Here is a 22530-nt window from a genome sequence, read left to right as displayed (position 1 = left end):
GCTTGGATTGGATTGGATTCCTAGCTGTTACTTGTCATTAAATGGCTGTAGTGAACTGTTACTAGCTGTTTTGGGGTTTTTTCCTAAGAAATTTAAAGGAAAAAAATACGGTAGACTAGCAAGTGCATTAAGTCAAAAAAAAATAAGCTTGTCATGTTCAAGGAACAAAAGACAGACTGTACCAAGGGAGGGAGAGGATGATAAAAGATGTGAGAGAGATGGGGACAGATCACGGAGGGTCTGTTAGAATTTGTAAAAAGGGGTGAAATGATCTCACTACCATTTCAGTGGTACTCTACCTGCTGGTGAACACAGATTGTACTGGCAGCAGAGACCAGGTAAGTTGCTGTAAAGTCCAGGGAAAGGGTTGGGTTTAGTTTGTTCAGAGCAGACTCCAGAGGAGGGAAGTGCTAGGGAGATGATTTGGGAGTGGTCCCCTGGAGGTTTGACTCTTGTGAAGATTAAATGATTACTTAGGAAAGTACCTAGCACGTACAGAGTGCTTGATCGTTGTCCTGTTATTATTGTTAAAATACTCAGCAACAACTGTTTTTGATCAGGTAATTCTAGTTCAGGCATTGTTGTAAAGAGAATTATGTTTCTTAGCTCATAGATTTTACACACCATTATGAGGTGGGTAGTTTATTATCCCCATTTTACAAAAAGGACTAATACCACGACTGTGCCCCCCATTTGAAAGAGGCTCCTGTAAGTTCCTGTGCACAGAGACTCATTTCAAAAGCCCATCTTTATTCTGCACCATCAGCCAAGGAGATAACACGCTCAACTAATGTGAGTGGGCCCTCAAATATAGAACTGGTTATTCTTAAAGAACCATTTTCAAAACAGAAATCAAGTGTCTGGTGCCTGATACAGCTTTGAGTCAGCATCTACCCCTAAGTTAGCAGCATCCTCTGAGCATAAGATACAGGAACTTGGACAGAATTCAGCTGTGGTCATCATTTCAACAGTGAAGCTAATTTAAGCTTATTTCTGCAGCACTGAGAAAGTCATTATGAAATAAAATCCACGAATTGAGAGAAAGACAGTATAAATCACTTATCCATTGCTGATGAGTTCACCCAGACACTGGAGGAATCAGAATAATTGTGCTCATAGTAACCACGAGATGTTTTTAAACATTTCTGTTTGGTAGATGTCTATTTTTCTGGCATTGTGTCAGACTTTAGGCAGCAGGTCTGATAAACACTACAAGTTCCCACCTACTGTCAATCACGCTTTTAGAGAACTGTGGTCATAGAATAACTTGAGAACTTCTGATTTGTAGGAAGTCCCTGTCCAGAGTCCAGCTTCTTTGGGGTGGTTAGAACATCCACACCAGACCTAATCTGAGCTCTCTTGCATTTTCTGTTTGTACCAGCTGTGAGCACCTCCTGCCCACGGATGTGCCCTGCCATTTTCCGATGACCTCCTCATCCTATCTTACTTCCTGACCCTTTTGTTTTTCAGCAGTCATCCTCTTCCAGTGGCAGCGTGTTTGGGCCTGGAAATACTGGAAGAGGGGGAGGTTTCTTCAGTGGCCTTGGAGGGAAACCCAGCCAGGATGCAGCCAACAAAAACCCATTCAGCTCAGCCAGCGGGGGCTTTGGATCTGCAGCCACCCCAAGTAAGTTGAGAAGGGTTTTCCCAGTCCCTCAGTCCCCTGATGCCATTGTCATCCTTGTGGTGTTATCAAAGCTTCAGTGACAAATATAAAAAGGAAGGAAAAAAGGTCTAGAAGGCCCATTTAAAACAACTACCCCACCGCAGTGTGATTTGTTTTTGTTTTTTTAATGAGATGCCCTATACAATCATGAAAAGACCTCAGAGCTGCAGGGAGAGATCTGCGTCCTGAGCTACTCCCCTCTCCCAAGGCGCAGATCACACTGAGTGGGAATTGCCTGCAGCGAATGCAGCAGACCGCCATAAATGAGCAGCCTGAAACAAGCAGAGGATGCAGAGGAAGAGTGTGTGGACTTTCATTCCAGTAGTGCTGTCTTTGAATTTGCTTTAAAATTCAGCTTCACTGAAAAGCTAAAGGCTTTAGTATTTTTCATCTTTTACGTTTTGGTTTTATTTTCATCTGAAGCTGTATCTGCTAGCACTTTCTTCTTTAGCTAATTTTTAAAATTGTTGAGACAATGCGTGGTGGCTTGGCCAAGGCAACAAGAGCCAGACCCTGTCTCAAAAAAATAGTAATAAAATTCTTTGTTGAGTTGTCTATTCTTGGTTCGAAATGAAAGATATTTGTTTATTTAACCCAGGGATGTCCAACCTGCAGCCTGTAGGCTGCATACAAATTATTTGAGGATGGTTTTGCTTAGCTGTGGTGTGGGATATTGCAAAAGGTGTGCATGGGCCTTTTCTTCTGAGCATCAGCTTTCATTAGTGTGTGTATTTCCTGTGTGGCCCAAGACAACAGCTCTTCTTTCAGTTTGCGACATAAAATAAAGTTTGGACACCTGGAATCTTTAAAAAACAATCTTGTTGCTGATGGGAGCTGAGGTCGGAAGTTGGGAGCCTGCCCTCTTTGTCTCGTCCCCTTTTACTTAATGTGTTCCATGCGCCACACTCCTCTGTGGTGCTGTGTGAGATCATCATGAATCGTGAGCTGAGGTTCTGCACTCAGACAGATGTTTCCTCAGAATTAAGGTCCCTGCCGTTAAAAGCAAAGCTTTCTCTCCTGATTTGCCCCTCTGCATTCATAGATCAAAACCATTATTTTGATGTCACTGTCCACTCCAACAATATGTAAGGAGAGATGACTTGTCAAGAAGCACATACCTCTTCTCTGGCAAAATCATAATCGGAAATGTTTCTTTTTCAGCTTCCAGTCTGTCAGGAGGGATTTAGAATCCAAGAATGAAGTGTTCTTAGAAATGAAGCCTAGTAGTTTTCAAAAACATTTTTTTCCTATGAATTCTTAAGCACAATGCTAATAAGGAAAATAAAAGGTTTTTGCCAAAGCCCAGTTCACAAGCCCTCAGATGCAGAGGGGCAGTTCCTCTGGCCGCCATTGAGGGCTTAGGGGCTCCCTAGCACATACTTTGAAAACAGGACCCTTTTCATAGCTCTCTCCATTTTCCAGTGAGGAAGGAAGCCCAGAATGGTTAGGTGATTTTTTTTTTTAAGTCACAAAGCAAGACACTTGCAGATCTAAAACTCATATCATATCTACCAAGCCAAACACAGCATCTGACACAGAATAAGCCCTTAATAACATTGGGCCATCACCTGTGAGATGGAGTTACTAGCCAATTTTGTTGAAATTTCTTTGTATCATATCCCTGTAAAAGTTCAGTTGCTCCTGGCTGATTTCCTCTCCACTGCCAGGGCTCACTGTCGTGAATGGCTTCCTCTCTCTGTGATCAGCTGATACCGACTCAGGAGAGCCAGCGGAGTCTCTTTCCAACAGAAGAGCCAAAATCAGCCCTAGGGGGAGCATTTACATGCTACAAACCAGGGCTCCTCTCCTGTGTGTTGTCAGACACTGGCACATCATTATCTCTACATAAACACAACTATTCTTGATACTGGATACTTGTTGAGCTTCATTTCCCAAATGTTGTCTATTAACACATTGTTGACTGGTCACAAGTTAACTCGCGTTTTCATGCCCAAATGTTGACTGATCATGAGTTAACTCATGTTTGCATTTGCTTAGCTATTGCAGTTTTTAAAACACAAGGTAATCATAAAAGCTTTCTTGATCATGTTCAGTCGTGTTCACTTTACTATAAAAAAAATATTTTTATAGATATTCGGATTTTTATCATAATTCTAGTATTGCAAAATTTTCAACCATGATGGATCACGATGGTGAAGAATTTTTCAATGAATTATATTCAGATGCTTTATCTGATTGTCCAGATGATTTTGAAATATTTTTATAGTGATCTGGAAAAGGATAATTTATCAGAAGACAGTTATGAGTTGTTAGACCATCAAAATGGCAAGAAGAAATGTAATAGAATCTGTTAGTGAAAGTGCTTTCGAGCTCAGCACCTGTGGCTCAAGCGGCTAAGGCACCAGCCACATACACCTGAGCTAGCAGGTTCGAATCCAGCCCAGGCCCTCCAAACAACAATAACGGCTGCAACCAAAAAATAGCCAGGCCTTGTGGCGGGAGCCTATAATCCCAGCTACTTGGGAGGCAGAGGCAGGAGACTCGCTTGAGCCCAGGAGTTGGAGGTTGCTATGAGCTGTGATGCCACGGCACTCTACCCAGGGCTCTGTCTCAAAAAAAAAAAAAAGAAAGTGATTTTGAAGAAAAGTAGATTGAAAATCATATTACACCAACCTTAAAGGATTATATAGCTATTTTGGGTATAACTGTTGAACTTAGTGATCCACAGGATTGGTGAAGTGATAGATTTACTTTCTGATAATGATTGTTTTTATTTAGTTAATTTTCAAACCAATTTATACCACTGCCAAATAGAACAATTTTATGAAAACTCTACTAAAACTTTACCATAGATAGAGGTTACCAATAATGATATAAAGAAGTTCTTCAGTTCATTGATAAGACAGACAAATTGCATGTATTGTCAACAGACCCTTTGCCTGAAACACCAATATTTCCTAAAACTATGACCAGAATGACAGTCAAGCAAGTCTCTACATTTTTTCACCTTATTCATAATTCATAAGCTATACGAGATAGGACAGACTTTATAAAATTAAGCCTCTTTTGGCTTACTTTATTCCAGAATTTTATCTTTATATATACCTAAGCAAGAGTTACTCCTAGAAGAAGCATGGATCACGTAGGGAATGTATTGGCTTCATTTCACTTTTCATATTCAATTACAGAATAATAGCTGGTAATAGGGGATAGCTTCTGTGTAACATTGAAACAATGTGTTCATTATAAACCAACAATTTACATTTATGCTTATGGGAAGTTTAAGTGAATTTGAAGGAGTAGAAGAAAGATAATATTGTTTTATTTTTAAAAACTAAAATGTACGATTTGATAGTGAAAGGAACAGGAATTTTTTTTTTTTTTTTTTTGCAGTTCAGCCAGGGCTGGGTTTGAACCCGCCACCCTCGGTATATGGGGCCGGCGCCTTACCGACTGAGCCACAGGCGCCGCCCCTGGAACAGGAATTTTTTAATGCTGAGGACCAAGTACAGGAAACGAGGCAGGAGTGATGGAGGAGGAGGAGTTAGAAGTCATCTCAGGAAGAGCATTGTCCTCACCACAGTATTAATAATGCTTCCTGCAAAGTCACCGGGGAAGCCTCTTTCTCCTTGGGTGGCTCTGTAACATCTGATCCTTTGAGTGCCACTTCTTTTTTTTTTTTGTAGAGACAGAGTCTCACTTTATGGCCCTTGGCAGAGTGCCGTGGCCTCACACAGCTTACAGCAACCTCCAACTCCTGGGCTTAAGCGATTCTCTTGCCTCAGCCTCCCAAGTAGCTGGGACTACAGGCGCCTGCTACAACGCCCGGCTATTTTTTGGTTGCAGTTTGGCCGGGGCCGGGTTTGAACCCGTCACCCTCGGTATATGGGGTCGGCGCCTTACCGACTGAGCCACAGGCGCCGCCTGAGTGCCACTTCTTTCCCAGACTGTGTGATTGCCTCCTCTGGGGTGACTTCTTGCCTCTTAAACCTGCTCTGCTGCTTTTCTGTTCTCCCAGTTGCTGGGGACTGTGTCCCCCCACAGTCATCTCTGTGTACCCCTCCCTGCCACTAGGCTCCTCCACCATGGTCTGGAAGTTCATCCCAAATGGAGTGTCTCAAAACAGCTTTTATTTTGCCACTTTCCCTACTCAAAAGCCTTTGGTGGCTTCCCACTGACAATAAGATAAAGTCCAAACCAACTTTGTGTGTGTGTGTGTGTGTGTGTGGTTTTTGGCCGGGGCTGGGTTTGAACCCGCCACCTCCGGCATATGGGACCGGTGCCCTTCCCCTTGGAGCCACAGGCGCCGCCCCCAAACCAACTTTAGACTGGAGTTCAGGGCCCTCCATGAGCTGACCCCAAAGCACCTTCTGACTTTGATTCCATTCTCCAGCACATTCCTTCTGCTTTGGCCAGTTGTCTGCTTACTGTCAACACACACACCCTCCCTTCTCCCTGCTTCAGTGCCAGGGTTCACACTGCACCCTCCACCCTGTTTGAGCCTGCCCTTCTCTTGGGATAAATGCAAGGCTGTTCCTCGGTGTACTTATGCCTCGGGGTCAGTCAGCCCACAGCAATCTCTCCCTGTCTGGAAATCCTGCAGCACTGGGATTCCATTCCTTCACAGAATATCAAGCAGAAGAGAACTAATCTTTATTAATCACCTGCTGTATGCCAGATGCTCTAATTCCATCATAAGCAGTGCTATTAGGTGTGGCCGTCCTCATTTTACTGACAAAGAAACACATTCTGAGCAGGGCTATGGGCTGCAGAGATTGCACAGCTGCTAAGGGCATAGCCAGTTTATAGTCTGGTATGTTTCCAAGCTGTGGTAGACCAGGGTTCCTCCTGGGACCTTCCTCAGCCTGGCAGTGTAGCAGAACACTCCCAGTGGTGCCTCGCTGGGCAGCACTGGGCTCCTTCTGCCTAGTGTGGAACAGACTCCAGTACAGATAGCCCTCTGAGCACAGACAGGGTGGACCAGCCTAGTCCTAGAGCTCCCCTTTTTAACTCTTGAGAAGTCATGAGAATTATGGCAATGACCATGAAAGACTGCTGAGGACACCGTTGCTTGAAGTTAGTACTGTAAGAGTTTGTTCTCTCTGTCATCTGCAGACACCCTACCACAGATAACCTATTCAACCCTTCAGGTCATGTAAAATTTAGCACCACTGTGAGTTGTTACCCGTAAGAAACTGTCACTTTCTTAAATCTTGTCCTGAAGACACTGTTTAGAGTCATTTTTTTCTGCTCAGAAACTAAAAACATATTTATATCAGGAGATGAAGAAACCATTTGAAAATCATCTTGTGGGCCCACAAGGCTTCCCCTAAAACTGTTGTGTAAGAAAATGTCTTGAACAATGTCCTGGACAAGGGCTGCCTTCAGAGTGTGCTTGAACTCTCGGTTAGTGACTTTTTTTTTAGAGACAGTCTCACTTTGTTGCCCTCGGTAGAGTGCTGTGGCATCACAGCTCACAGCCACCTCCAGCTAACCCTAACCCTACTCACTGAGCCACAGGTGCTGTGCTTTTTGTCATATTTTCAAAAGCTAAAAATTTTGTGTTATTTTGGAGCCATTAGGGAGGGAACCAAGAATGAAACAGAAGCAGACATTGTCTCATGCCACTGTGTTTCAGAGTGGCTTGAGTAAGTGATAGAGCTCCTTTTGAGACTAACGACAGTGATTACAGCTTTAGTGGTGAACTTCTTGGAGTGTTTACAAAATGAAAAGGATTTCATTCTCTGCTCACCTGCTCTGTGCCTCAGGGCACTGGATCTGATGGAGTTGTGGGTGCACAGTGGGTTCTCTGCCGCATTATCTCATCTTCCCAACAGCCGTGCGTAGTGAGAGTTGCTGTCCCTGCTTAATATGTGAGGAAACTGGGACCTAGGAATAGTCAATCCTGGCCCAAGGTCACACAGCTGTTAGGAACCCTAACCCAGGTGTGACTCTAGACCTCATGCTTGTTCCACTGTAACACACTATGAAGATCTTAAAGACAAAGGGTTCTGAAAAAAGATTAAAAAACCAGAAGACTTTCAATGACTTCTGACTTCTCTGGAATTTAATTCTTCTGTCACTGTCTGAGTAAAATCATTTCACTGCTCATTTCATATGGTTGCAACCAAATTTCCCCAAAAGGAAATCCAGCCCCCAATCCTGTGCTTGAATTTCTTTGCTATTTGAAATTTTGCATTGCTAGCAGTAACAGAGTGAGAAAAAATTGCAGTCCTCTGTTCTTGAAATACTAAGCAGAAGGAATGGCTAAGAAGCCTGTTTGGTCTGCAGTGTCAAAAGTGTCAAATGTGCTGGCACTGGAAAGGAATCGAATGTAACCTTGGGCGAGTCCATCAAGAGAAAGATCAGGCTGCTCCAGAGGGCTTTTTGTGGGCTCTACCAAGGTAATCTTGTAGCTCCAAACGTGAGGGCAAGGTAAAGGGATTTCATAGCCACCCCAGCTGTCAGTGCCTGCCATCCACCACATGTGGGTCCTTAGCCAGGCTCTCCGGTTGTCAGCAGTGGTTTTATAGAGCAGCGACCTGCATGTGGTGGCCAGAGTCTCTGGTATTATGTTACTGATGCCTAGAGGTGTGAGGTGGCTGGGTCCCTGAAGTGAGACCACTCCCCTCCTGTCCTGTAGGTCAGCATTGCAACTGGAGGTGTCAGCCCTGCGTGGTCTCCCATTGGGGTGGGTGGCAGCAGAGCGGGATGAGAGACGGGAGTAGACAGGTTAGGGGAGCACCATCCAGCAGCTCCACTTTGAGTATTCCCTTCTGCTTTTTTCCTTTCATCATGAGCACCTGATTGGTTTGGGCAGAAACTGGTCTTGCTCAGATGCTCACACTTGCCACTTGGTGACAGTCAGCTCTTCATTGCTCACCTGCAGTTACTCAGAGCTCACGTTTTCTCTCCCATTTATGCTCATGTCTTTGAGCACATCTCCCTGCCTTGTTGTGGGGACAAACTAATTTTAATGAAGCACCCATCCAGACATGGTGGGAAAATGTATTATTCCTCCTTTTCCTGCCCTCCAAAAGATTTTTTTTTTTAATCCTGATTTATAGTGTGCTGTTTATTATTTGAGTAACTTTTTTTTTTTTTAATTTTTTTTGAGACAGTCTCACTTTGTCACCCTTGTAGAGTGCTGTGGTATCACAGCTCACAGCAACCTCAAACTCTTGGGCTCGAGCGATTGATTCTCTTGCTTCAGCCTCCCCAGTAGCTGGGGCTACAGGTGCCCGCTACAACACCCGGCTAGTTTTTAGAGACAAGGTCTCACTCTAGCTCAAGCTGCTCAGGCAGTCTGTCTGCCTCGGCCTCCCAGAGTGCTAAGATTACAGGCATGAGCTATCGTGCCCGGCCTCATCCTGGTTTTTAGTAGTTCCTTTTTTCCTTCATTTCTTGGCATGGACTCAGTGCATAGTTGAGGGAGAGAGTGGCCCTCTAGATAAGCGCCTAGAAGGTGAAGAGCTTGATTGAACCTCTCAGGAAAAGGAGATCAGACTAGAAGTTGGGCTTTCCTCTTTACATTCTGCAGAGCCTCCCTGGCTCCTGTCTGGGGGGAGACGGGAGCACTATGATTTTTCCCATCTCATCTGCTGTTCTCTGAGCAGCTCTGGCAACTTTGAGTGTTCCAAGCAAGACTGTAAAGCAGAAAGTAGGTGCTAGAAGCCATCATGCCTGGGTTTGCATTTGCTCTAACTTTAATCTCCCTACAAACTTGAAGTTGATCTTGATGTGACGTGTCCAGTGAAAGCAATGACAGCAGCCCCATGTGCAGCTGGGTAGGCCGGACGCCTGCGGGAGCACCGGGATAACATTCTTAGCCGGGGCTGGGTTTGAACCCGCCATCTCCAGCATATGGGGCCAGGACCCTCCTCCGTTGAGCCACAGGCACCACCCCGGGATGACTTTCTACAAAGGAGGCTCTGTGTCGGGATTCCTCACCCCCCCCTTTATTTTATGCCTGTAATAAACCAGGAAATCTCGAGCCTGGTGCCAAAATGATTAAAAACTCCGCATCAAGTTGCATGAAAATCAGAGAAAGTATCTGTTACTCCACAGCTCAGTTCCCTTGGGTCCTAGGCTTCTTGTCACTCCTGCTTCCTCCAACGCCCAACTGAGGTTTGACATTTCTCTCACTCTGATCTCCCTCGCACGTCTTCATCTCTTCAGATACCTCTAACCTCTTTGGAAACAGTGGGGCCAAGACATTTGGTGGATTTGCCAGCTCATCATTTGGAGAGCAGAAACCCACCGGCACGTTCAGCTCTGGAGGAGGAAGTGTGGCATCCCAAGGCTTCGGGTTTTCTTCCCCAAATAAAACAGGTACTCCTATCCGCATTAATTATGATTGTTTACATACATATATCTATTTATGCATAGAAACCTGGTAAAAGATATTTCCAGAGAGGGTCTCTCAAAAAAGTAGGGCTGGAGAGTGGGCGGAGCTCCTCTTTCCTCCAGTACATTTATTGAACAGCTGCTGCATCCTTAATGCTGTTCCAGGGCTTGGCGCCTGTAGGTCAGTGGCTAGGGCACCAGCCACATACACTGAAGCTGGTGCGTTCGAATACAGTCCGAGCCCACCAAACAACAATGACAGCTACAACTAAAAAATAGCCGGGCGTTGTGGCGGGCGCCTGTAGTCCCAGCTACTTGGGAGGCTGAGGCAAGAGAATCGCTTAAGCCCAAGAGTTTGAGGTTGCTGTGAGCTGTGGCACCCTGGCACTCTATCCAGGGTGACATAGTGAAACTCCATCTCAAGAAGAAAAAAAATGCTGTTCCAGGACTTCTGGGTACACATGTGCAGCCCCTTAAGAGAATGTGGAGTCTTCCTAGGGAAGAATTGTTCTAATACTGCATGTATTGTAACTAACAATCAAAGGACAGGAACGCACGAGAAAATAACTAAAATAAACAAGAAAGCATCCTGCAAGACCCAATTGTAAGAAGGACTTTACCTAACCCAATGCTATCGGTGTAACCTGGTTTCTTGTACCCTCAATGAATCTCCAACAGTAAATTAAAAAAAAAAAACAATCAATTAAAAAAAAAAAAGAAAGAAAGAAAAAGAAAACATCCTAAGCCCCGGGTTTGTTGGTTGCCCATTACCTGTGAAGGTCAAGGTAGACAATCTGTTTGATTTCTTTTTTTTTTTTTGAGACAGAGCCTCAAGCTGTCACCCTGTGGCATCACAGCTCACAGCAAACTCCAACTCCTGGGCTCAAACGATTCTCTTGCCTCCACCTCCCAAGTAGCTGGGACTACAGGCACCCACCACAACACCCAGCTATTTTTTGGTTGTAGCAGTCATTGTTTTTTGGCAGACCTGGGCCGGATTCGAACCCGCCAGCTCAGGTGTATGTGGCTGGCACCTTGGCCACTTGAGCCACAGGCGCCAAGCCTGTGTACATCATTTTGCCCTCTTTCCCAAATCTCTTTTTTTTAACTTTTAATTGAAGTATAACTTACTTATGTATACACAATACCCAGTATCCACATATCAGAAGTATACAGCTCAACTAATTTTCACACTTGGAATATACTGATGTAACTGAGAAAAAAAAATGTTATCAGCACTACTTTTTCTCTCAGTATTACTACTAAAGTATGTGTTTATAAACTGTATGCATTTTTATAATCTTGTATTTTCATAATTAAAAATTTAACAACAGGGCAGCTCTGTGGCTCAATGAGTAGGATGCCAACCCCATATACCGAGGGTGGCAGATTCTAACCCAGCCCTGGCCAAAACTGCAGCAACAACAAAAAAAAATAGCCGGGTGTTGTGCTGAGCGCCTGTAGTCCCAGCTACTCGGGAGGCTGAGGCAGGAGAATCGCCTAAGGCCAGGAGTTGGAGGTTGCTGTGAGCTGTGTGAGGCCACGGCACTCTACCGAGGGTGATAAAGTAAGACTCTGTCTCTAAAAAAAAAAAAAAATTTAACAATATATATTTAGATCTAAAGTCAGTTGCTTCATTTCTGTTAACTGCCTCGCTGCCCTGTTTGTGTCTCAAGATCTTTCAGACACACACACACACACACACAAACATTTGAGAATTTTAGTTTATTTATCATCAAGACTTTTTGTTGTAGGAGCCTGATGATGTTTTCTTTGACTCTTCTATTTTTCTTTTTTTTTGGTTTTTGGCCAAGGCTGGGTTTGAACCCGCCACCTCCTGCATATGGGACCGGCTCCCTACTCCTTGAGCCACAGGCACCGCCCAACTCTTCTATTTTTCTTATGTGGTTCTTTATCCTGGGATCATGTCTCAATTGATTTAAGAATCTGACCCTTCTGTTCTTTTCAGCCTTAGAGAAAATAGATGCTCCCATTTTTCAGTGTATTTTTCCTATTTGATTTTTGTCCCATGAATCCTTAGGATTCAGGATTCCAACTACCTTTCACATACATGAGGTGAATGAACCAGGAATGTTAGAGTAAAAGTGGAGGAAAGAGCACTTGCCCTCATGATGCAGAACTTGTATAGATTCTTGGAGAGCTTGTTCTATCGAAGCGAGTACCTTAAAGTGCTGAGCAGAAGGAAAGGCCACTGTAAGTAGAAGAATGGCCTTCCTACCCAAGTAGTACAGATGCTGAAGGTATCAGGATTGTCTCTTGCTTTAAGAGGCATTTTAGGTTGATAGTTTCATTTGTTTGTTTTGAGACAGAGTCTCACTCTGTCTCCGTAGGTAGATGCCATGGTGTCATAGCTTGTAGCAACCTCAAACTCTTGGGCTCAAGTGATCCTTTTGCCTCAGCCTCCCAAGTAGCTGGGACAACAGGTGCCCACCAGAACGCCCAGCTGGTTTTTCTATTTTTAGTAGAGATGGGGTCTCACTCTTGCTCAAGCTGGTTTCAACTCCTGAGCTCAAGTAATCCATTCATTTCAGCCTCTCAAGAGTGCTGGAATTACAGCCCTGAGCCACTGCACCTGGCCTAGGTTGGTAGTTTGTATGGATCTCTGAAAAATTCCACAAGTGTCCATCCTCCTTTCAGTAAAGTTGCATTAGAAAAGAATACTGCTAGTGATTATTTGAGGAGCAGACATAAGGTGGGGCAGGCTGAAATTGGCCTTGCTGCCGTCCTATGGCAGCCGGTTCTGCACCCCTGCTGTCACCGGAGGTATTAGATTTAGTGACATGGTGGGAGGCAGGTGGGCAAACAATGTGGAGATGAGTGGTGGGCTTTTAAGTCACACAGACCTGGACGACGCCTGTGGCTCAGTGGGTAGGGTGCCAGCCCCATATACTGAGAGTGGCGGGTTCAAACTCAGCCCCAGCCAAATTGCAACAAAAAGTAGCTGGGCATTGTGGCGAGCACCTGTAGTCCCAGCTACTCAGGAGGCTAAGGCAAAAGAATCGCCCAAGACCAGGAGTTGGAAGTTGCTGTGAGCTGTTACGCCACAGCACTCTACCGAGGGTGATAAAGTGACACTCTGTCTCTTAAAAAAAAACCCACACAGACCTTGTTCCAATTCCAGCTCTAGTACATAGCAGCTGGCTAAAATTAGACATGTTCTGTGAGCCTCAGTTTCCTCACCTATGCAGTAACGATCTCAAGCTTATTTGAAGGAGTAAAAAGAATTGTTCTAAAGTACCTGGTACCTATTGGGCCCTCAGTAAATCAGAAATTTTATTAGTAAATTTCTAGTTTTTTCTAGAGAAGAAAAGCATATAAATATGGCAGCTAATAAAATTGAACCCCTTCTCCCATCAGGAATGAGTTGCCTATCTCCAAAACTAATAGCAGGTGACTCTTTTCTTCTTGCTATATTTGGCTGTGGCCTAGGTTGTTTGGGGTTATTTTCCCTGTGGGTGGCCAAGGGGCGCAGGGGGTGTTAATCTGCTCCCCTCCCCTATCACTTAATTTTCTGGATCATTGTGACTTCTCATTTTTCACCCACCTTCCACCAAGAAGTCTAAACAATATTGAATACAAGGCACTAGATAAAGCCCTGTGTGTCTAGGAAGAAAGTGTAACTAGATCTGTGATCAGTCTTAAATAATTCAACCACAAGGGTTTTTTAGCACTTTTTTTTCCAGTCTGTTATATTTGTAACCCAACAGTCTCCATTATCATGGCTTGGAATTTCACTCAAGCTTTTCAAATGCAGAATGTTAACCCAAACGTGAGCCTTAGCAGAAAGTACCTTCTCAGTTGTGCAACCTCTGTTAAATGGTAAATAAGTATAGACTTAAATCACAGAGAAATAGTTAACTAAGGGATTCAGCTGGCAGCTTTCCATACCCAGTATTGGATCTTTCTAAGCATTTTTTAGCACTTTTTTTTTTTTCCAGTCTGTCATATTTGTAACCCAACCAACCCATTATCATGGCTTGGAATTTCACTCAAGGTTGTAAAATGAAGAACATTAACCCAAACATGAGCCTTAGCAGAAAGTATCTTGTCAGTTGTGTAGCCACTGTTAAATGGTAAGTAAGCACATAATTGAATTATGAAATAATAGTTAAGGAATTCAGTTAATAGCTTTCCATACCTAGTATTTGATTTTTCCTGATGGAGGTAGCAGAAACTTGTGGGGTGGTGATATTTATACAAAGGCCAGGTTCATCCCCCAAGTAACAGATTCACTTTCTGAAAGGGGAGAGAATAATGTGCCTGGCTTCTCAGGCTGATGATGTCCTCAGTTGTCACCAGGCCACCATTACTCCACCTAGCGTGTAATTCATAGGCCAGCGCTTGTTTCAGAAGAAACCCCATCAGGAGCAGGAGGGAGAGCTCAGGGGAGGATGTTTCATCTGCCTGCTGGGCATCACCGCCAATCAAAGGGAACTGCCTTGTGCGTGGCCTGACCCTTTCCACATGGCTGCCCAGTGTGTGCTGCCCTCCAGCCAGCTCAGGTCCACCACACAGCAGTGCCAGCCACTCACTGAAGGCGTCTGGAATCTGAGGCTGTCCTCACAGCTGGCTTCTTACGTGATTAGATTTGGAAGCAGTCTTCCTCAGAAGAAATTCAGTGTGCTTTTTATTGAGAAATAGTTCCAGACTGCAGAAAGAAAGCATTTTTTAAAATTGGTTGAATCAAGAGAGGGACTCTGGTGAGAGATGTACAGGCCTTCAGGCTGTAAATAAATAAAAAGCACCTGGTTCAGTGCCAGCCTACATGTCTCCATCTCTGCTGTGACCCAATTCAGGGATTCTTCCTGAGAGGGGTTTTGAGCCTCTGATTTTATAATTTGGGTTTCCATAAAGCTCTATAAATGGCTTGCTTTGTGCCAATAAGTAATGAAATCTGTCATCTTCTGACAGTTCTGTAGGGATTGGAGAACTTGAGAATGGTTTTTCAATGAGGAATCTCGGAATATCTCAGAGGGCCTGAGAGTGGGCTCTTGGCGGTGGTCTGGTGTGCCCAGTCTGCCTCTGGAAGGGGGTTAAGCACCTCCAATGTGGGGCCTGCAGGACCCCACAGCCTTCTGCTAATGGACAGAAGTGGTTTGCTTGGGGGTGGGGGGCTGGTGTTGTTTTTAGTTTGAATTATTTTATTAATAGAAGGGTGTTGCCCTTTATTGTATAGTTCTTTGCATTTGAATTTCTAACGTCCTCTTTTCCCTTCTTTCCTTCCTGCTTTGATTTGGTTTCTCATGCTCATTGTCCCCTCTTCTGTCCCCTCCCTCCCCCGTCCCTCTTTGCTTGCCTCTGTTTTGCTCAGGTGGCTTCGGTGCTGCTCCAGTGTTTGGCAGCCCTCCTACTTTTGGGGGATCCCCTGGGTTTGGAGGGGTGCCAGCATTCGGTTCAGCCCCAGCCTTTACAAGCCCTCTGGGCTCGACGGGAGGCAAAGTGTTCGGAGAGGGGACTGCAGCCGCCAGCGCAGGAGGGTTCGGGTAAGCCCCCTGAGGAGGAACCTGGGGAGAGGAGAGCTGGTACCAGCTGAGAGCCCAGGGGCCCAGTACTCTTATTCTAAAAAGAATATTCTTGCATTTTCCAAATTCTTGACCATGAGCTAAAGGCCCCCTCCCATGATGTTAGCAAGTAAGTCCCTTGAGATTCCTGCTCCTCTCTAGGTGAGACTTGTTTGTTTCACGCTAGGCTCTGTCTACTACTTGGGTAGACATCAGCTGTGTTGTTGCCCCTGACTATACAGTCCTGGTCATCAGAACTCAACTGCCTCCCTGGTGGGGTTAAAGGAAGGAAAACAGCCCTGCCTTGACTACTTCATAGCCACCATGTGTGCTCACTTCTTAGGAAGTTCTAGATCAGTCGTTTTTATCAGATTCTTTCCTCTTGGGGTTGTTTTACATTAGACCCATTGTCCTTGAGCAAACACCTCCTGTGTCCCTGCCCACCTTCAGCACCCAGAGTGGGTGTTGAGTCCTACAGTCCATGTGGGAGAGGCTTGGCGACCACACAGCTGCCGAAGCTGCTCGTATTGCCAGTTCACAACCCTGCTTGACAATGTATCTCAAGGAGTCCCGTAAGAGCACAACTTCAATCTGGTTGCCAAAATCCCAAAGAAAAAAACAGCCTTTGCCACCACAAAATCGCAGTAAAATGTATATGGTAATGGGACTCCAAAGTCTCTGGTTCAGAGGAGGTATTATTGCCTGAAAGTGGCTCTTACCTGCACTATTGGGCTTGGGATGTATAAACCTGGAAGCCGGGGGGTGAGGGAGATGATTTGTTTGAGGAATTGTAAAGGTATCTGGGATATGAGTCTTGGCAAGATGACAACATCTTTGTCTTGGAAAAAAAAAAAAAAAATCTGTTTTTTCGGCTCGGCGCCTATAGCTCAATGGCTAGGGCGCTAGCCACATACACCGGAGCTGGCGGGTTCAAATCCAGCCCAGGCCTGCCAAACAACAATGACAACTACAACCAAAACAGCTGGGCGCCGATAGTCCCAGCTACTTGGGAGCCTGAGGCAAGAGAATCGCTTGAGCCCAAGAGTTGAAGGTTGCTGTGAGATATGACACCAGGGCACTCTACCAAGGGTGACAAAGTGAAGGAAAAAAAAAAAAGAAAGAAAGAGTTAGGGACCTGTTGGTCTTGATGGGCACCCACCTATGCAGTGATGGCCTGGCACTTAGTACCGCAGAGTTGCTGGGATGTTTTGGGTGACCAGGATGGTGAGTTATTATTTATTTACCTGAAACCAGCTTTTTTCTTTACTAGTAGAAAAGAATCATATTCTGCCTTGCAGTGGCTCTTCCAGGTAAATCCTGACTATCTGGTTAGTTCCATTTTCTAGAATATGGCTAACAAGTACCAGGTCAGGTGTTGTATCTCAGAAAGAGCTCATTACCTATTTTCAGTTCTCTGACCATGGGCCTTGTCTTTGACCCTAGCAGGCCTCTCTCTGAGAAGGGTAGCTTTGTAGATGAGAGGCCCAATGTAGGAGGAGAAAAAGAGAAGGCCCCTGGCCGCCTCTGTATAAAAGACCCTTAACCACATCCTTAAGAGTAAATAGAATGAGAACATGCTTTTCTTTCTTTGGGGTGGACTCTTGCCCTAACTGCTGTCTCTTCTAAAAAACACTGATTCTCTCCCTCACCTGGTCACTTTCACACCCCAGCAGCTGTTCCTAGCCCAGGCAGTTCTTCTGAAAATGACTCAAGGCGCTATAATATGTCACTCACACTCATTTGCTGGACCAAATCTGGAGGGGAAAGCCCCTGAGTGAGGTTATCCAGGGAACTGACTCCAGGTTGGGGAAGCAAGGGAGAGAATAATAGCCATTTTTACATTGTTTCGTATCATGTTTATTGATCCAGGAAACAAACACAAAATTCTGGGTGAAATGATGGTGGAAACCCCCCCTCCCAGTGTAAATAGAATGATGATCTTTGTGTGTACCAAAGTCTTAACCTCATGATAGAAAGTAAATAGAATCAAGATCCCTGGAGGAGCTGAGGATAAATAAATGAAATGAAAAGTGCTAAAATGGTGGAATCAACCTAAGGGCTTTGTAGCAGGAAGCCTGTGCTGCTTAGTTCCAAGATGACCCGGAGTTCCAGGCAGTGGACGAATACTAAAACACTGGACTGATGGGATTTCATTTTGTATTCTTGCTATTTTTCTTTCCAGAGCTGAGATGAAGGTTTGCATTGGGCTGTAACCTGTTCTTTTGGAGAGGCTGCTAGCTTAGGCCCAGACTTTCACTTTGAATCACGTGTGTCACCCATGTCAAGACTCAGGACAGTGGGCTGAGGCTTGCAGTCATCGGAGTGACAGGAGGCCCCACTAACCACAGTCCCTTTCTCACTGGCATCCAGGTTCGGGAGCAGCGGCAACACCACGTCCTTTGGCACCCTCGCGAGTCAGAACGCCCCCACTTTTGGGTCATTGTCCCAGCAGACTTCTGGTTTTGGGACCCAAGGTGGTGGCTTCTCTAGTTTTGGATCAGGCACGGGAGGTAGGTGGCCTCATGTTTTCCCACACCTTCCCTCACAGACACAGTGGGTCCTCTGTCTTCTCCCCCAAAACGGTCAACATGTTTTACCTGTTTACTTGCATATTTTAGAAGCTGAAAGTGGTTGAAAAACAAAACGTTTTTAGGTTTTAGTTAGACTTGCATCATTGTACCAATTCTTACCTGACAAATTATTGACTTGATTTGAGAGCCCCCCAATAATAGTTTTATTAGGCCTTGGTTTAAAAATCCAACTCAGCAGACTCAAAAATTAAGATGTAGAAACTTGACAAAATGCCTTGCATTTGTTTGACATTCTGTCGCTTCTGATCGCAGAGTACGTTTGCTCCGATTTTCCTTGCAACAAACCCACAAGGCACAGAACTTAGGCATCATTGTTGTTTTAAAAATGAAGAAACAGAAACTCCAGGGAGCTAAGTGAGTTGCCCAGAGGTACGCAGTTAGTAGCAGAATTTCTCTGGCTGTCAAAAACAGGGGTCCTCAAACTTTTTAAACAGGGCCAGTTCACTGTCCCTCAGACCGTTGGAGGGCCAGACTATAGTTTAAAAAAAAAACTATGAACAAATTCCTATGCACACTGCACATATCTTATTTTGAAGTAAAAAAACAAAATGGGAACAAATACAATCACACCACCGCATGTGGCCCACAGGCCGTAGTTTGAGGACCCCTGGTTAAAAAGAAGAGATAACAGGAAAAGAGAAGGCAGGCGGATTGCCTGAGCTCACAAGTTGGAGACCAGGCTGAGCAGGAGACCCCCGTCTCTAAAAATAGCCAAGCGTTGTGCTGGGTTCCTGTAGTCCCAGCTACTAGGGAGGCTGAGACAAGAGAATCACTTAAGCCCACGGATTTGAGATTGCTGTGAGCTGTGATGGGTATGGCACTCTATCGGGATGACAAAGCGAGGCTCGATCTCAAAAAAAAAAAAAAAGAGAGAGAGAGAGACAGCAAGTGGACAGAAAACTAGAGAAAAAGCAGGTTTTCCTGATGAAATGGATCTGTATGGTCCAGTGCAGCTAAGGGAGAGGGACCCTCTACCTATAGCCAGGCTTAACAGGAGAGACACATCCTGAAGTGACAAGGACCTCTCCTGCTTTCTCTCAGTGGGTCTGCTCTGGAGTTAACATGTCCCCTCCTGCTGTCCTGTAGCGGGTCCTCTCCTGCTTTGTCCCAGTGGGTCTGCTCTGGAGTTAACATGTCCCCTCCTGCTGTCCTGCAGCGGGTCCTCTCCTGCTTTCTCTCAGTGGGTCTGCTCTGGAGTTAACATGTCCCCTCCTGCTGTCCTGCAGCGGGTCCTCTCCTGCTTTGTCTCAGTGGGTCTGCTCTGGAGTTAACATGTCCCCTCCTGCTGTCCTGCAGCGGGTCCTCTCCTGCTTGCCCCAGTGGGTCTGCTCTGCAGTTAACATGTCCCCTCCTGCTGTCCTGCAGCGGGTCCTCTCCTGCTTTCTCTCAGTGGGTCTGCTCTGGAGTTAACATGTCCCCTCCTGCTGTCCTGCAGCGGGTCCTCTCCTGCTTTGTCTCAGTGGGTCTGCTCTGGAGTTAACATGTCCCCTCCTGTTGTCCTGCAGCGGGTCCTCTCCTGCTTTGCCCCAGTGGGTCTGCTCTGGAGTTAACATGTCCCCTCCTGCTGTCCTGCAGCGGGTCCTCTCCTGCTTGCCCCAGTGGGTCTGCTCTGCAGTTAACATGTCCCCTCCTGCTGTCCTGCAGCGGGTCCTCTCCTGCTTTCTCTCAGTGGGTCTGCTCTGCAGTTAACATGTCCCCTCCTGCTGTCCTGCAGCGGGTCCTCTCCTGCTTTCTCTCAGTGGGTCTGCTCTGGAGTTAACATGTCCCCTCCTGCTGTCCTGCAGCGGGTCCTCTCCTGCTTTGTCCCACTGGGTCTGCTCTGGAGTTAACATGTCCCCTCCTGCTGTCCTGCAGCGGGTCCTCTCCTGCTTTGTCTCAGTGGGTCTGCTCTGGAGTTAACATGTCCCCTCCTGCTGTCCTGCAGCGGGTCCTCTCCTGCTTTGTGCCAGTGGGTCTGCTCTGGAGTTAACATGTCCCCTCCTGCTGTCCTGCAGCGGGTCCTCTCCTGCTTTGTCCCAGTGGGTCTGCTATGGAGTTAACATGTCCCCTCCTGCTGTCCTGCAGTGGGTAGGGGAGAAAAGGGCTTTACCCCCAGGCTTTACCTCCTGAGCCAGGAGGCCTCTGTCCATTAGGTATAGGTTTTTTAACTCTGCCTTTTTCATCTGCTTTTCAGGATTCAGCTTTGGATCAAATAACTCGTAAGTATCCATCTCCGTCTTTATGTCTGATTTGAATTGAAAGCACTAAATAAAGATGGAAGAGTGTGTGGTATGTGAAAACTATTGAAATAGTAATTCTTGCTGGGTTTGTGCATTTTGTTTGCTTTTTTGCTATTTGGGGGCTTGTCCTAGAAGCCTGGGGGCTCAGCAGCAGGTTTGAGGTTTTGTGGACTTGCTGGTCTCTGTAGGAACGTGACAGGGAGTGCCAGATCTTACCGTCTTAAAGGGCACAACTCGGAGAACCTGCCTGCCAGCAGGTGAAGGCTTGATGGGCAGGACTTAGGTGCTGTTTCTCCTCACTTCCCTGTTCCTGTCTCAAGCTTCGTGCTGACCGCTGGGCTTCAGCCCTTACCAAGTCTTGTGTGTTGATTCTCCCTCTTGCTTCTATATAGAGCTTTAACCTTTTGACTGTGAACAAGCCTTCAAATAAGATGTTCATTTGGTGCGAACGATGCCTGTAGGCAGTTCAGTTTCTGAGCGCTCTGCCGTCAAAGGGTTAAAATTCCGCATCCCGACCTCTGGGAGGCCCTTCCTCAGCAGAGCAGAAGCTGATTCCACCTCTTCTGGTGCTTCCTTGCAGGTCAGTCCAGGGCTTTGGTGGCTGGAGAAGCTGAGTGGGTACCGGCCCTCCTCCTGTTCCTGGGAGAACTGCTTCACCAGCTGACACCAGAGCAGCCTGTTAAAATGGACGTTGTGATTGAAATGCACAGAAAGAAACAACAGAGACTAAAACTCAAGGGACGTTTACTTGCCTGTTTTGTTTTGTTTCGTATTTCATGTTGGGTTTCCTTCCACCCCCCACTATTAAACTGTTTGGTCTGTTTCCATATAGAACGTAGTTGGGCTTTTTCAGATCACAGCCAAGATAGAAGTTTCCCCATTTCTGTGGCTCAGAGAAACCAGCAGAGCCTCTGTTAGCCAACAGTGTGTCTTCAAGGGTGGCATCAGAAGTAGCCAGCATAGGGTATTGGTAAAAAAAAAAAAAAAGTGGGGGGCATAGAACCAGCCCTGGTCTCGCATGGGACCCAGAGCCCTCCACACAGGGAAGAGGCAGAGTGTCAGTGAGTCACCCCTCTTTAGTCATAACTTGTCTTTTTCACTGTTGTACATCAGGACCCCCAAAGGGCCACTCTGTGACTGGGCGAAGGCAAAGGCACTCCCTCTTGCAGGCACCAGTTGAATTTTGGAAGGGGTAGTAGCACCTTGTAGTATAGTCACGATTAGCCATGAGGCAGACCAGGATGGCGTCACCTGAGTGCTCCGCAGTGTACTGCCCTCAGAATGGCCTCATCAGCTCAGCTCAATGTCCTCACGGGTACTGTGTGTCCTGCCTTGAAGAGGAAGTGAACAGGGGATTGAGAAGACAGCCTTTATTTCTGGTGTGTGGCGGTGACACTGGTGGCCACCCCTGCCCACTGTTAGCCATGGTGCAGATAGCCCTTGGGTAGACCCAGGAGTGACAGAGATACTGCTCTTGCCAGATACCCCTGGCAGTTTGACGCTGGACTTGATAGCAGTATTTGCTAGCATCACCCAGGGATTGTAATTTCATCTTCATTAAAGTGCTTATTTCTCTTCACTGCACTATCTTTCCAGCCTCGGCATATTTTTCAAACCAGGACCACCTCACATCACAAGTAGGTGTAATAAGAACCTACCTCTCAGGCTCAGACTTTGATAGGGCCTTGGGCTTAGGTTGTTAATGGGGAGCATTGGAAAGGGACTGGTTTTTAGAGTTTTACATATTGGCAGGTTGCATTTTAAAATGTTTTAATAAAAGTTTGACTTATGATACTGCTTCCTCATGTTACATCCAGTATGACCTCCTTGGTTCTGTTGCCTTATTGGGTGAGGGTGGGCCACAGGAGGTCTCCACTATGCCACAGCCTGCTCTGTGGTCTCCACCCTGCCTGTGCCTCAGCCTCCCCTGCAGTTTCTGTAGGGATAGATTCACAGGCTCAACCTTGAGATTCTGACTCAGTGGACGCCCACTTGTTTTTATGTTTGATGGAATCTCGTAGTTAGCACTGTTGGAACCTTCCCCAAGCCAGCTGTCAGCAGAGCTGAGAGCTGGAACTAGATCTGCGGGTGTTTATGGGTGACTGTCATGCTGCTTTCCATTATTTAGGGGCTCTGCCTCTTACAAAGAACCAGGGACTTGAACAATTTAATGTGTGGGCTTTTTGGTCCTTGCAGAACTAAAGAGCCTCCCACCTGCTCCATCC

General features: G+C 45.9%; 1 protein-coding gene across 5 annotated transcripts in view; it reads left to right on the top strand.

Annotated features, from left to right (window-relative positions):
* The window catches only part of NUP214 (nucleoporin 214), a 140776-nt gene extending 118681 nt beyond the window's left edge, over positions 1 to 22095 (top strand). For 3 of the 5 annotated variants that reach the window (XM_053559309.1, XM_053559302.1, XM_053559323.1), the window contains 6 exons: positions 1471 to 1627; positions 9806 to 9958; positions 15306 to 15477; positions 17866 to 18005; positions 20260 to 20284; positions 20886 to 22095. In XM_053559309.1, coding sequence (XP_053415284.1) covers positions 1471 to 1627; positions 9806 to 9958; positions 15306 to 15477; positions 17866 to 18005; positions 20260 to 20284; positions 20886 to 20919 — 681 coding nt within the window. In that variant the 3' untranslated portion in view covers positions 20920 to 22095. Of the gene's footprint in view, positions 1 to 1470; positions 1628 to 1874; positions 2242 to 9805; positions 9959 to 15305; positions 15478 to 17865; positions 18006 to 20259; positions 20285 to 20885 lie in introns of those variants that run through there. The other 2 variants (XM_053559313.1, XM_053559322.1) reach the window with 2 other exon arrangements.
* The last annotated feature ends 435 nt before the right edge of the window (positions 22096 to 22530 follow it).

This window comes from Nycticebus coucang, chromosome 2, assembly GCF_027406575.1.
Source record: "Nycticebus coucang isolate mNycCou1 chromosome 2, mNycCou1.pri, whole genome shotgun sequence".
NCBI lineage: Eukaryota > Metazoa > Chordata > Mammalia > Primates > Lorisidae > Nycticebus > Nycticebus coucang.
This window is presented reverse-complemented; position numbering and strand designations above follow the sequence as displayed.